The sequence below is a fragment of the Rhinoderma darwinii genome, chromosome 8 (genome assembly GCF_050947455.1).
Source record: "Rhinoderma darwinii isolate aRhiDar2 chromosome 8, aRhiDar2.hap1, whole genome shotgun sequence".
NCBI lineage: Eukaryota > Metazoa > Chordata > Amphibia > Anura > Rhinodermatidae > Rhinoderma > Rhinoderma darwinii.
Genome location: NC_134694.1, coordinates 35,611,282 through 35,626,124, shown reverse-complemented (window position 1 = coordinate 35,626,124; position 14,843 = coordinate 35,611,282). Strand labels below are relative to the sequence as shown.

The window sequence follows — 14,843 nt, the reverse complement described above, 5'->3', positions numbered from 1 at the left end:
ACATACAATCCTGAGCAAGACTTCTGAACCTTGTATGAGCAAAGTCCTGCATCATGTCTAATATTAGAAATGAAAAGCCCCCCACTGTTTTTATAGACCATTACTGACATGGTTAAACAATGTTTTCTATACATTTAAATGAAATAGGTTTTCTAATGGACTAAACATTGGTAGGAATAATAGCTTAAAGGGGCTGTCCAGGATTAGAAAATGATGGCTACTTTCTTCCAAAAACAGTGCCACAACAGAATAAACAAGGATATGCCATGGATAGTGATTTCTTCATCTGGTAGTTCAAGTCTAGATTATCAACGGTTTAACCTGTTGCTGACCAAGCATGGTACATATACGTTATAGGGGGTGGGGTTGTATGGAGCAGGCTCACGAGCTGAGCCGCTCCATACGCTGCGGGTGTCAGCTGTATATTACAGCTGACACCCTACTCTAACGGCCGGGATCAGAGATAATCATTTAGATGCCGGGGTCAATAGTGACCAAGGCATCTAAGCCATTAAAAATACGGGGCAGTCCCCTCCAACAGCTAGTCTCCCCCGTTATGCGATGGTTGTTATGGCAGCCTGGAGGCTTAATGAATGCCCCCAAGTCTGCCATCTTTGTGCTCCTATTAAGCCCTGCAAGAGGCAGAGCATAAAGGAGTTTTCCCATAATTTATATTTGTCACCTATCCACAGCTTAGATGATAAATATCTCATCGGTGGTTGTCCGACCGCTGGGACCCCCACCGATCACTAGAACAGGTTTACCTTGTTGTTCCTGGGAGCCCCATAGGAATAGAGCGGTAGTGCGCATGTTTGGCACCCGCTCCATTAATTTCTATGGGGCTCCGAGGAACAGCAATGTAAGCCTCTACATAAAAATAGTTCTGGTTCTCAGAATATGGTGACACAAAACAAGTTTTTTATTTAGTAAAAGTACTAAAACATAAAAATAACTATAGAAATTTGGTATCACCTGTATCGTATTGATCCACAGAATAAAGCTAACATGTAACCATAGGGAGAATGTCATAAAATCGAAACCCAAAAAAAAGAATGGGGAAATTGCTGTTTTTTTTTCCTTTTCCACCCCACAAAATAATTTTTCAAAGTTTCACAGTACATTATATGGTACATTAAATGGTGTTACTAAAACCTACAACCTTATAGGGCTATGTCAATGGAAAAATAAAAAGTTATGGCTCTTGGAAGGCAAGGAAAAAAACAAAAAATGGCTCGGTCATTAAAGAGTTAAGGGTTTCTCCACAGATATTTTTGTATGATGTATAAAGAGGACATAAGCATAAAATAGAAGTTACACCAACAATCAAAGTGTCTTTATTTTTTCCAACAAAAAGACCACCAACACAACCCACACAGGGTTATTTTTTAAGTATCGAGAGGACATGTCATAAAACACACCGGAAAGAGTGCGATGAGAATTACAGCTGAGGGCGTTGAGGTGGAGTTGAAGCTTCAAACGAAATCCTATTGACCCACATAAAATGGTAGAAGGATCACAGCTATAAGAACTGTGATTCTGCCTTAAACCTACAGTATTCTCGCAGTGAAGTAAAATAGGAAAGGCATAAACTCAGTGTAGACACCAACGTCATAGTGAGAATGGCGACAGCGGCTTCAGAAATCAACAAGCTGTGAGATTTGGGTATTTTGGTGTATGTTGTATTGTATGATAGTCGTGAAGATTTAGCATCTGTCTGTTTGTTGGAGTAGTGTGAGAGTGATCGCTTGTGTGCAAAGGGGGTGGTAGTATTGAGAGTTCAATATATGATAGTGAAGTGAGGCCTGCTAAGGCACTGCAGAGAGACTTGTGACCTGTGTTAGTATGTATGACTTTGATTGATGTATAAAATATTAGATTTTTGTTACTTAACATCTTTTATTGTCTATTTCTTTCTATAGGTCAGCCATTTAAACTTGACCCTAAGTTTGCACATAAAAAGCTAAAAATAACCAATGATGGAATGCAGATGGAAAAAGAAGAAAGTTCCCTGAAGAAGAGTCATACTCCGGAGCGCTTTAGCGGAACAGGTTGCTACGGGGCAACAGGCAATGTCTTTATTGACAGTGGATGCCATTACTGGGAAGTAGCTGTAGGAAACTGTACTTGGTGAGTAAATCACGTAGTATCATGAGATTGTCCAGCGCTGTTATATTTTTCTATACCTATCTTGTGAATCGAGCAGGGAAGTGTGTGAATGAGTTGCTTAATCCGTTTTAGGCCACAACATATTCACTGCCTCCGCCTGGATGTGACGTGCAGTAAGGAAGCTTTCACATTTGCACTGTTTCTGTAAAGGATTTGCCTGACACAGCTTCTATGTCGACGCCTGTGGTTAATCAGCCTGCATCTGTTCCTAGGTCTGCTAGAGTGACTTGATCTGCTACCACTCAGCCTGGTAGGCTGAGGAGTGGGGGAACCTATCGCAGCCTGGCCAGACGGTTCTAGCTCCCGTTCTTGGTCTACTTATACCTTCATTTGCTGCTTGTCCTTTGCCTGTGATTCTCTTGTTTCCTGGCTCTGCTGTTCCTGCTGTTACCATTGACCTCTGCTTCATATTGACCCTGGATTGACTGACTATTCTCCTGCTCTGCATTTGTTACCACGTACACTCCTGGTTTGACTCGGCTCGTCCACTTCTCTGTTGCTCACGGTGTTGCCGTGGGCAACTGCCCCACTTCCCTTGCTTCTGTGTACCCTTGTCTTGTTTGTCTGTCGTGCACATATTGAGCGTAGGGACCGTTGCCCAGTTGTACGCCGTCGCCTAGGACGGGCTGTGCAAGTAGGCAGGGACTGAGTGGCGGGTAGATTATGGCTCACCTGTCTGTCTCCCTATCCTGACATTACAGTTTCCTTGGAAACTTTTGATGATGTCACTGCCACATAATGCCTGGGATGCTGGGAGGACATGGTTTCTGTCCTCACAGTATTCCTCTGTATGCAGACTACTGCATGGTCAGCACTGTTATGTGTGATCTGCATATAGAAGATCATGTCATCCCAGCCTTCTCTAGCTTTATGCCAGATTTTCAAATGCCTGAATGTATTTTTCCAAATTTTTTAGCAACGTTTTGTGCCTGCGGCTATTGAAGCCAATGCAAGGAAAAAAACGCAGTGACATACTCTCAGAAACGAGTGCCGCGGGTTTTTTCTGCCTCCCGTTGATTCAATAGGAGGTCAGAGGCGGAAACCGCAGCAAGAAAGGACATGCCACTTTCTTTTCCTGCGAGCGTCCAAAAGCCGCCCGGGAAAAAAAAACGCCTCTGCTTCCCATTGAAATCAATTAGGGGCAATTTCAGCCTTTTTTTTACGCTATTTTCTGATGCAGTTTCCACGTCAAAATCAGCGCAAGAAAACTCTGTGTGAACTGACCCTTGGAGGGATAAGTAAGAGAAAAAAGGGTTTATAATAAATAAGTTAAAGGGGTTGTCCACTAACGGACAACTGATGATCTATCCAACGGATAGGTCATCAGTACATGATCTGTGGGGTCCGACACCCGGACGCCGCACCATTAAGCCGCTCCGGCTGCCTCTGGGCACCAGCTGTACATCCCGGAAGCAGTCAGCTCCGGCCACGGAATAGCGGCCGAGCTGCAGTACTCTTCAAGTGAATAGGAGCAGAGCTGCAGCACGGCCGCTATGCTATGTACAGAGCCAACTTCTTCCGGCTCCGTACATCGCATAATGGGCAATAACATCCAGGGCCCACAGGCCACTGGAGTGGCTGATCGGTGCAGGGTGTGGGTTCCGGGTATCGGACCCGCACCTATTGTATACTGATGTCAGTTTTCTGGTAGTGAACAACTCCTTTAATAAAAATAAAAAAATACTCAAATAAATAGAAAAAGATATCCAAATAAAATCGAGCCCTTTCTACAGGATACCGTATTACCAGGACTATACTCAATAACATGAAGGCATTTATTAGGTTTTGTTCAGATCTGCGTTGGAGACTCCATATGGGCCTGCGTTACAGATCCGGCAGGGATTCCCAGACATTACCGGAGACAATAGCGCAGGATGCTGCGATATTGTGGCCGTAAAATCACGGACACCCCGACGCAAACCGAGTGACGGAGCAGAGCAACGAAATGTCACACAACGCAGGTGTGAACATAGCTGAACAAGCATCTTGGATATAATACCTTTAGTTATACGTGAGGACATATCAAAAATCCAAAACTGAATAAATACCACAAAGTACAAATGTGTACCATGAAAAAATAGAAATACTTTATTACAAAAATAATAAAAACATACTGGCCATCAAGACTTAAAAGCAATATAACAGACAATTAAGAACTAGTATGGAGATACAATGAGGGCTACACCAATGACATGCAGATGACCTATAAACATCCTATGATGCGGCAAAGTACAGGTAAATTAGTTCAAAAAAAGTGTATGTACACTGGGTAAATTACAATAGTACAGGGATATCATAAGGACAAATACCAACAAAAACAGTGACATAAAGAGATATTCTAAGCAGTATTTGAACATGAGTCCAATATAAAAGTGCATGGAACAAGTTAACCAACACAGGGACCTAACACCTGTACCGACCCGTTTGTTGCATGGTGAGCCACAAAATGGAGTATCTCCACACACAACGCCCCATATATCTTGGATACCATGTTATAATACGTATGTACATTTCATGCAGAATATATGTTGTCCTAACTCCACCCAAATTATTTGTCATCACGGTTTTCCCTCTACCCCTTCCTATCTGCTCCTGTTCCTGTAGTTACAGTGGGGTGTCCCACTGCTGATGACATGAGCTCAGCTTTTTAGCCGGAAGCTGAGACGGCGCCATCTTGCCGTGGTACCGGAAGCCTTTTAGGCATTGGAGGCTTCCATTGCTGGCAGACCGGGAGGCCTCTGGTTGCGATTGCAGCCACCGGCAACCCATAACGTTGCTGGCATGCCAGTGTCTAAAAACCCCTCAGATGCTGCGATCTCTATTGAACGCAGCATCTGAGGGGTTAATCGGCCGGATCGGAGGCTATCTCCAGGCCTGGCCGTTACATCGGGGTGTCAGCTGTAATATACAGCTGGCACCCGGCGGTGATGGTGCAGGCTCAACTACTGAGCCCGCATTATCACCGCAACGTAATGGTACTGCGCTTTGCGGGAACTCCTATATAGGGTGGATGTCGGGAAGGGGTTAATGTGCTTACAAACACGCACAGTCTGACTGTTACTGTAACAACAATTATCCTTTTCCTGAATGTTGAATGTTTTATGCATGCATCCAAATGTATTTATATATTGTTAACCCTTGACCTCACTGATGCTTCTTCTGCTTTTGGAAGTCTTTTCAAGCTATTTAAACTCTTCGAGGTCCTCCTAGCAACATGTAAGTTTTAACCTGATGAAGAGATTAGTCCGATGTCATAACACGTAGATGTTATACAATGAACACACTACCGTTCAAAAGTTTGGGGTCACCCAGACAATTATGTGTTTTCCATGAAAACTCACACTTATATTTATCAGATGAGTTGCAAAATGACTAGAAAATATAGTCAAGACATTGACAAGGTTAGAAATAATGATTTTTATTTGAAATAATAATTTTCTCCTTCAAACTTTGCTTTCGTCAAAGAATGCTCCATTTGCAGCAATTACAGCATTGCAGACCTTTGGCATTCTAGCTGTTAATTTGCTGAGGTAATCGGGAGAAATTTCACCCCATGCTTTCAGAAGCCCCTCCCACAAGTTGGATTGGCTTGATGGGTATTTCTTGCGTACCATACGGTCAAGCTGCTCCCACAACAGCTCTATGGGGTCGAGATCTGGTGACTGTGCTGGCCACTCCATTACAGATAGAATACCAGCTGCCTGCTTCTTCCCTAAATAGTTCTTGCATAATTTGGAGGTTTGCTTTGGGTCATTGTCCTGTTGTAGGATGAAATTGGCTCCAATCAAGCGCTGTCCACAGGGTATGGCATGGCGTTGCAAAATGGAGTGATAGCTTTCCTTATTCAAAATCCCTTTTACCTTGTACAAATCTCCCACTTTACCAGCACCAAAGCAACCCCAGACCATCACATTACCTCCACCATGCTTGACAGATGGCGTCAGGCACTCTTCCAGCATCTTTTCAGTTGTTCTGCGTCTCATAAATGTTCTTCTGTGTAATCCAAACACCTCAAACTTCGATTTGTCTGTCCATAAGCCTTTTTTCCAATCTTCTTCTGTCCAATGTCTGTGTGCTTTTGCCCATATTAATCTTTTCCTTTTATTAGCCAGTCTCAAATATGGCTTTTTCTTTGCCACTCTGCCCTGAAGGCCAGCATCCCGGAGTCGCCTCTTCACTGTAGACGTTGACACTGGCGTTTTGCGGGTACTATTTAATGAAGCTGCCAGTTGAGGACCTGTGAGGCGTCTATTTCTCAAACTATAGACTCTAATGTACTTGTCTTGTTGCTCAGTTGTGCAGCGGGGCCTCCCACTTCTCTTTCTACTCTGGTTAGAGCCTGTTTGTGCTGTCCTCTGAAGGGAGTAGTACACACCGTTGTAGGAAATCTTCAGTTTCTTGGCAATTTCTCGCATGGCATAGCCTTCATTTCTAAGAACAAGAATAGACTGTCGAGTTTCACATGAAAGCTCTCTTTTTCTAGCCATTTGGAGAGTTTAATCGAACCCACAAATGTAATTCTCCAGATTCTCAACAAGCTCAATGGAAGGTCAGTTTTATAGCTCCTCTAAACAGCAAAACTGTTTACAGCGGTGCTAACATAATTGCACAAGGGTTTTCAAGTGTTTTCTAATCATCCATTAGCCTTCTAACACAGTTAGCAAACACAATGTACCATTAGAACACTGGAGTGATGGTTGCTGGAAATGGGCCTCTATACACCTATGTAGATATTGCATTAAAAACCAGACGTTTGCAGCTAGAATAGTCATTTACCACATTAACAATGTATAGAGTGTATTTCTGATTAATTTAATGTTATCTTCATTGACAAAAAACTGTGCTTTTCTTTCAAAAATAAGGAAATTTCTAAGTGACCCTAAACTTTTGAACGGTAGTGTATTTGCCACTGAAATGGCAGATCTAGGGAAAAATTAAAATATTTACTTTTCACCATCCGCAATGCAATCATTTATGGAGAAGACCTGTGGGGTGAAAATGCTTACTACACCCCTCAATAAATGCCTTGAGGGGTGTAGTTTCCAAAATGGGGTCACTTCTCAGGTGTTTCTCTTATTATTTCACATCAGAGCCCTGCAATTGTGAACTAATACTGTGTAAGTCGCCAAATTAGGCCTCAATTTCGCATGGTACTCTTTCACTCCTGAGCCCTGTCGATCGTCCAGGCAAAATATTAGGGCCACATGTAGGGTGTTTCTAAAACTGGGAAAGACTGCATAATAATTAGAAAGCTGTCTTTTCATGGTGGCACTAGCTGGGCACCACTAGCTGGGCATATCTATGGAAAAATTCCCATTTTCACTCTGCAACATCAAGTGCACACTAATTTCTGGAAAACACATGTGGGGTTAACATGCTCACTACACCCCTAGATGAATACCTTGAGGGGTGTAGTTACCAAAATGGGGTCACTTTTGGGGGGTTTCCACTGTTTTAGTCCCACAGGGGTGTTGCAAATGCGACATAACACCCAGAAACCAATCCAGCAAAATCTGCACTCCAAAAGCCAAATGGCGCTCCTTCCCTTCTGAGCCATAGTTTGTGCCCAAATAATAGTTTATGACCACATATGGGGTATTGCCGTACTCGGGAGAAATTGCTTTACAAATGTTGCCGTGCCTTTTCTCCTAAATCTATGTCTTATTGGAATAAAAATATATATATTTTTTCACTGCCCAATTCTAAGAAAATGTTCACTACACCCCTAGATAAATTCCTCAAGCTGTGTAATTTCCCAAATGGAGTCATTTTTGGGGAGTTCCCACTGTTTTGGTCCCACATGGACTTTGCAAACGCGAAATGGTGCCAAGAAACCAATCCAGCAAAATCTGTGCTCCAAAAGCCAACTAGCGCGCCTTTGCTTCTAAGCTCTGCCATGTGCCCAAAGAGCAATTTATGACAACATATGATATAAAAAAAATGTAAGCTAAAATGACATCTTATTGTAAAAATGTAAACATTTTTATTTTCTCATCCAAATTCTAATAAAATCGATGAAAATCTGTTCAAAATGTTCACTACACCCCTTGATGAATTCCTTGTGGGTTGTAGTTTCCAAAATGGGGTCTTTTTGTGGGTGTTTCCTTTGTTTTGGCACCAGAAGACTTCTTCTAACCTGACATGGTGCCTAAAATATTATCTAATAAAAAGAAGGCCCCAAAATCCACTTGGTACTTCTTTGCTTCTGAGGCCCGTGCTTCAGTCGATTGGCACATTAGGGCCACATATGGGATATTTCTAAAAACTGCAGAATCTGGTAAATAAATATTGAGTTGCGTTTGTCTTGTAAAATCTTCTTTGTTACATAAAAAAAATTAATTAAGAATGAATTTCTGCAAAAAATGAAATTTGTAAATTTCACCTCTACTTTGCTTTAATTCTTGTGAAACGCCTAAAAGGTTAAGAAACTTTCAAAATTCTATTTTAAATACTTTGAGGGGTGCAGTTTTTAAAATGGGGTAATTTATTGGTATTATCAAAACCACTTCAGAACTGACCTGGTCCATGAAAAATAGCCTTTTTGAAATTTTACTGAAAATGTGAGAAATTGTTGCTAAAGTTCTAAGCTTTGTAACGGCCTAGAAAAATAAAAGGACGTTCAAAAAACGATGCAAACATAAAGTAGACGTGGGAAATGTTAACTAGTAACTATTTTGTGTAGTATTACTATCGATTTTACAATCCGATACATTTAAGTTTAGAAAAACGCTAATTTTCGCAAATTTTCTCAAAATTTTGGTGTTTTTCACAAATAAATTCAATCAACTACATTTTTTCACTAACAAAGTCTAATATGTCACGAGAAAACTATCTCAGAATCACTTCGATAGGTAAAAGCATTCCAAAGTTATTACTACATAAAGTGAAACATGTCAGATTTGAAAAATAAAGCTCTATCAGGAAGGTCAAAAGTGGCCACTGCGGGAAGGGGTTAAGTTGCAGAGTAGAATGAAAGCCAGAGCGTTTTACGGTACTAGTCCGGCCGGGATCATGTATGATTGTAAGTGAAGTCAATAAATATATACAGTACATGCACACTTCCATGTGATCTTGGGGAGGCACTATGTAGGTGGAATGGTTTGCTGGGTCCGCATATCCGATTGTTATGCCGACCGCCGTAAGCTATGTGAGGGACGAATTGAGTTGACAGGCCAGCATCCCTGGTTACTATGGAGAACGATGAGTATTTTGTGAGGAGCGAAGCGGGGAGACGGGTCGGTGTCCTCGGTTGCAATGGAAACCACAGGGGAACTACGGAGGCTTGGAGAGGTCAATTCAAAATAAAAGGTGATCGGACATCTGACTTTTGTAGGGAGTAGGGTGGTTTGAACAAGGCAGCATTTTCTGTTGCTATGGTGACATTCAGGCAAATATGGAGGACTGGGGGGATAAAGATGTGGCAGAAACCAGCTGGTCAGACCACGGTCCTGCCCAAGCTATTGCTAACAAAACACAAGGGCGATGGAAGCAAAAAACAGGAGGAATTGCCACTGTTTCATCAACAGGTCTGTATAACTGGAAAATCTTGCAGAGAGGGGATTGTGTTATCCCAATTTTTTTGAACAGATTCCCCTGATTGTCCAAGTCATATGTTGGAGTGGCATTGGAAAATTTCAAAGATTTTTTGTCTGTTAGGTTTTAAAAAAATTGTGACCTAGTTTGGCTCTAGGGGATAAAGAGGAGGGGGGGGGGGGCATATAGGGTCTAGTCAGCATTGAGCAAGAAAGAAAAGAACTATACCGTATTAATTAGAAAGTCCGACACATTGTGTAGGTGGGTCGTTATAATGGGGGAGGTATACCATATTACAGTCTCAAACATTTAAACATAAAAATGCAAGGGATATGCAAATAAAGATACAAATACAAATCTTAAAACATGCAACACTGCATGAAAAATACAGATAAAATGAAAAAAATAAGATGTGGGATAACTCAATCTACAGATCTTTTGGTGTTTTATGAATCTGGGAGAAGGGATTAGTCAACGTATATGATGGTTTCTGCTATCTCATTGAGATGGAAAAATGGCGTGTAGTGACCCATTCTGTACTGCAAGTGAAATTAGACGTCACATCCCAATCCTAGGGCGGCAACCAGAAGGCGTTTGCACGACATTGAACTACAAGCCAGACGTCCAGCTACAGGTGTTCCATTGACCACATGCCACCGCTCTCAAAGGCTATCATGGTGCACAGCAAGATGGCAATGGAGGCTGGAATCGAGGTCTATCCTCTTCAGCGATGAGTCCCGTTTTGAACTTGGACGCATTGATAGCCGGAAATTTTGTCTGGAGAACACGTGGGCAACGCCACGAAGAGGCCTTAACAAGAGAACGTCACACCACTTCTACTACCGAGATTATGGTTTGGGGTGGCACAATGTATGGTAGCCGGACCCTTTAGTCTTCATTTCACGTACACTAACAGCTCGGCATTACATTGATTTGGTCGTGTAACCAGTGGCACGGCTATTTCTCCAAAGTGTCCCAGAAGCCCTTTTTCAACAGGACAACGACAGGCCGCATCTTGCTCATACTACAGTGAACAGCCTGAGTTGCCTAAACGTGATACCATGGCCTGCAGCGACTCCGAACTTCTTTCCAATCGAGCACATCTGGGACGTCATTGGTCGGCAATTGCAATGGGAGTTGCCAGCACCTAATCTTGATGATTTGCGTGCCCAAGTGGATTTAGCCTGGCATAACATTCCTCAGGCAATCATTAATAACCTCATTTATAGCATGCCAAGGCGTGTAAGTGCATGAATTTCTGCACTTGCTGTTTATACTCGATACTGAACAAATCGAGATCTTTTGAATATTTAGTTTCCATTTTTTTTATCATTTGCATATCATTAACATGTCTATCTATCCTGTGATTTCCACAATTCCAAAACTTTTCCTTTTTGGCGTTACAATTTTAACGTTGAGGGGTGTATATAAACACCCCATACTACAGAGGAGTTACTGATATTGATACTTATCTTACTTTAGTAAAGGGGAAGTTGAAAATTTGTGTAGACGTTCTCTGCGGTTTATAAAGTCCTCCATTACAATCACTGTGGACTTTAATGATAACTGAAATGTAACATGTTTTATTTTCAACAGATATTCTTAGCAATATCTGCATATGCCTGTTAATATATAGATTCATATACTGTATGTGGAGATGACACATAAAATTCTCTAAATTTCAAAGAACAAAACCCTTTTTATTTTTAAATCAGTCTCGCCATGCCAGTCATGGATATTTTTAGATACAGCAATGGACATATGTTTTGTGTATATAAGTTGACAGTAATAACAGATGTTGCAGTTACTGGTTGTATATTGATAATTTCTGTATAAGAGAAACTGCAACTCAAACATCTTTATTCATTTTTATTGATCCTATAAGCTTATTCTATTACAGGAAAATTCTAGTATGGAGGTACATTGTAACCATAGAGTAGCGAGTATTGCAAACTAATACATTTCTACTACTAATGCTTGGTATGCAGCAACCAAATATGTTCTGGACGTTGCTTAGCAACAGAGGCCAAGGCTAGCAGGTGACACTTCTGGATCTCCGGTTGTTTTACTCACTGTGTAGTAGATGAGTGGGTTTATTTATTTTTTCCGGGGACCCAGCACAGGATCATGGATTTGTTTCTGCCTGCTGAAATTATTATTTCAATTATTTTCAAGCTACATTGAGGGTTCCTGACCACCATGTCAGATGCAGACTTGAAGTTACATGAGCGCTAAATTCAGTAGTGACTGAGAGCAAAAAAGGAATTAGAAAATAAACAATTACCTGCAAGGGAAGAATATAATGCTGTCTTTTTGGACACATACAGAAGACTTTATATTTTCACTCTTTGGATGAAATATAGGACAGAACAGAATGAATAAGGAGATAAGTGCTTTTCCCCCCAAATGCCCTACCATATATATATATATGAAAAAATATCCTGTTGTATAGTGTCTTATCATAGTAGGGTATAGATTTATCCCCTGGTGTTCTTCAGGCAGAGCACTCAAATAAGATAGCCTGAGGCCATTTTTAACTGGCAATACTAAAGTTCCATGTGGGAACTGTATATTTTGGGCTAAGAACCGGATCGGATACCTTCAGAACAAAGCAAGGAAACCTGCTTGTAACCCTTTCCAGACATTTTCATTGAACATAACATAATGTCCCTGTAGGGGCAGGGCCGATTCTAGCTTTTCTGCCGCCTTTTCTGAGGCGAAAATTGAAATGGCGCTCCCCAGATTTTGATTGACATCCCCCTGGCTGTTCTACATCACTAGCAGCCACATCCAACTCTTTCAGATGCGCCGTTGCCCTGTACTCCCCTGGCATGCACGGTTCAGCGATGAAGCCGGGCAGAGTACACCTCGCCGCACAGTGCGTGCCCAAGTAGTACAATGCAATGGCGCATCAGAGAAAGTTGGAGGAGGCTGCTACTGATGTATAACAGCCAGGGGGATGTCAATCAAGCATGGAAGGTGGGTTTGAGGCAGGACTATGTGACTCTTCAGGCTAGCGGCACCACCCCATGACCCTTTAATGAGTAATTAGAATATAGTGTGCGCCGTTTTAAAAGTTTATTTTATCGATTTTGCTGCATCAGAAAAAATATACAAGGGAATGTTTGGAAATATTGGCAGGTCATATATTACTGCATGGTGGAAGTTCAAGGGGTTAAAAACACCTGACAGGTTCTCATTAAATATACAATGAATTGAAAACAATTCCATCTGCCCCGCAATTTTGTTATTATAAATATATCCTATATAATTACAGTTTCAGAACCAAGCTCTGACATATATACAGCACCAGAACAAAGCTCAAAACATATATACAGCACCAGAACCACGCTCAGTACATAAATACAACACCAGAGCCAAGATCAATACATATATACAGCACCAGAACAAAGCTCAATACATAAATACAGCACCAGAACCAAGCTCAATACATAAATACAAAACCAGAACAAAGCTCAGTATATATATAAAACACCAGAATCAAGCTCAGTATATATATACAGCCCCAGAACAAAGCTCAATACATAAATAAAACACCAGAACAAAGCTCAGTACAGAAATACAAAACCAGAACCAAGCTCGAAACACCAGTACCAAGCTCAGTACATATATACAGCACCAGAACACAGCTCAGTACATGAATACAACACCAGAACAAAGCTCAGTACATAATACAGCCCCAGAACAAAGCTCAATACATAAATACAACACCAGAACAAAGCTCAGTACAGAAATACAAAACCAGAACCAAGCTCGAAACAACAGTACCAAGCTCAGTACATATATACAGCACCAGAACAAAGCTCAGTACATGAATACAACAACAGAACCAAGCTCAGTACATAATACAGCACCAGCACAAATACAGCTCTATTTAGTGCAACCCCTGCCATATATGTTTGTACGGCATAAAACTACAGCTCCTAGCATGGCCCGAACGATGGTATGGATATGCTAGAAGTTGCTGTTTCATTTAAAAAAAAAATGAAAAAAAAAAAATCATACCACCCATCATCTCGCTGTAGATCATACAGTGACTACAGTACTGATTAGAGGCAGAATAAACATTTACGTTAAGTGATTCACAGGTGAAGTCTGCTCAGATTCTATTCACCTAATGTGACTAAAGAGTAAAATACATTTTATTTAATAACTTGCTAAAATCAGGGGTACAATCACCACCATGAAAAACTCCACTGTGCTCAAATTATATTTTGAAAACAAAGTAATTCATCAGCTGATTCAATTGTGAATCCTATTGACGTACACACTCCTAATGATATATGGGATTAATGTGTTTGACGATTAATACCACAGCAGATCACTATCACAGACCTATGGAGCAACCAGGAAAACTCCTGGGCGCCCCAACGCATATACTATATGATCTAGATAAGCTATCATCTACACTCATTCCCCCTCTATTCTGACCCTACATGTTTCTATACACAGATTTCATCAGGGGTCTGCTAAAGATTAGATTAAGCTGACTATCATGCCAGAGATAATTCAATTCAGTTTATCAGTACTTTGTTTGTATATGCACGGAAGCGTGCTCGCATTTGGTATCAGCGGCATGCTTACCCTGGGACTGACAGTTAATATAGATGACACTCCTCCCCCTTCGCTGAGGCCGAGCCCCACCACCAGCCAATCAGAGCCACAGATGTCACTAGGGACGTGTGGCCACTCTGACGCAGACACACCATGTGATCTACCCAGCCAATCACTGCCGCTAGTGCCATCAGCGACGCTGGCGCTAAGATCTCTGCAGGACATGCCTCCTCAAGCACTCAGCTACACTCGTCATAAAGGGGCAGTGTCCCCTTACCAGGGCAATACCGAATGCAGTACAGCCAAAGCCTGCGTCCTGGCGGCCTATGTGAGTGGATGATGAATATCATGCCAATTCACCACTGATAGGGATTGATCACTGAAGCAATAGCAAAATATAAATAAAAATGCACAATAGCAAAATATAGGGGTAAATACGGTAATTCTTATTTGTTAGTTATGCCTTCTGTACATAGTGAACACATTACCCCTAAATATATGTAAAAAATTATAATTGAATTCGATCATACCAACTTGTAATATTAAATAGGCTTGACTTGATGTTATGA

At 41.4% G+C, this 14,843-nt stretch overlaps 1 protein-coding gene across 1 annotated transcript in view; it reads left to right on the top strand.

The window, feature by feature from the left end:
* Positions 1-14,843, top strand: part of MID2 (midline 2) — a 393,352-nt gene that overhangs the window by 359,984 nt on the left and 18,525 nt on the right. The window contains exon 9 of the mRNA XM_075835586.1: positions 1,920-2,127. Coding sequence (XP_075691701.1) covers positions 1,920-2,127 — 208 coding nt within the window. The remainder of the gene's footprint in view (positions 1-1,919; positions 2,128-14,843) is intronic.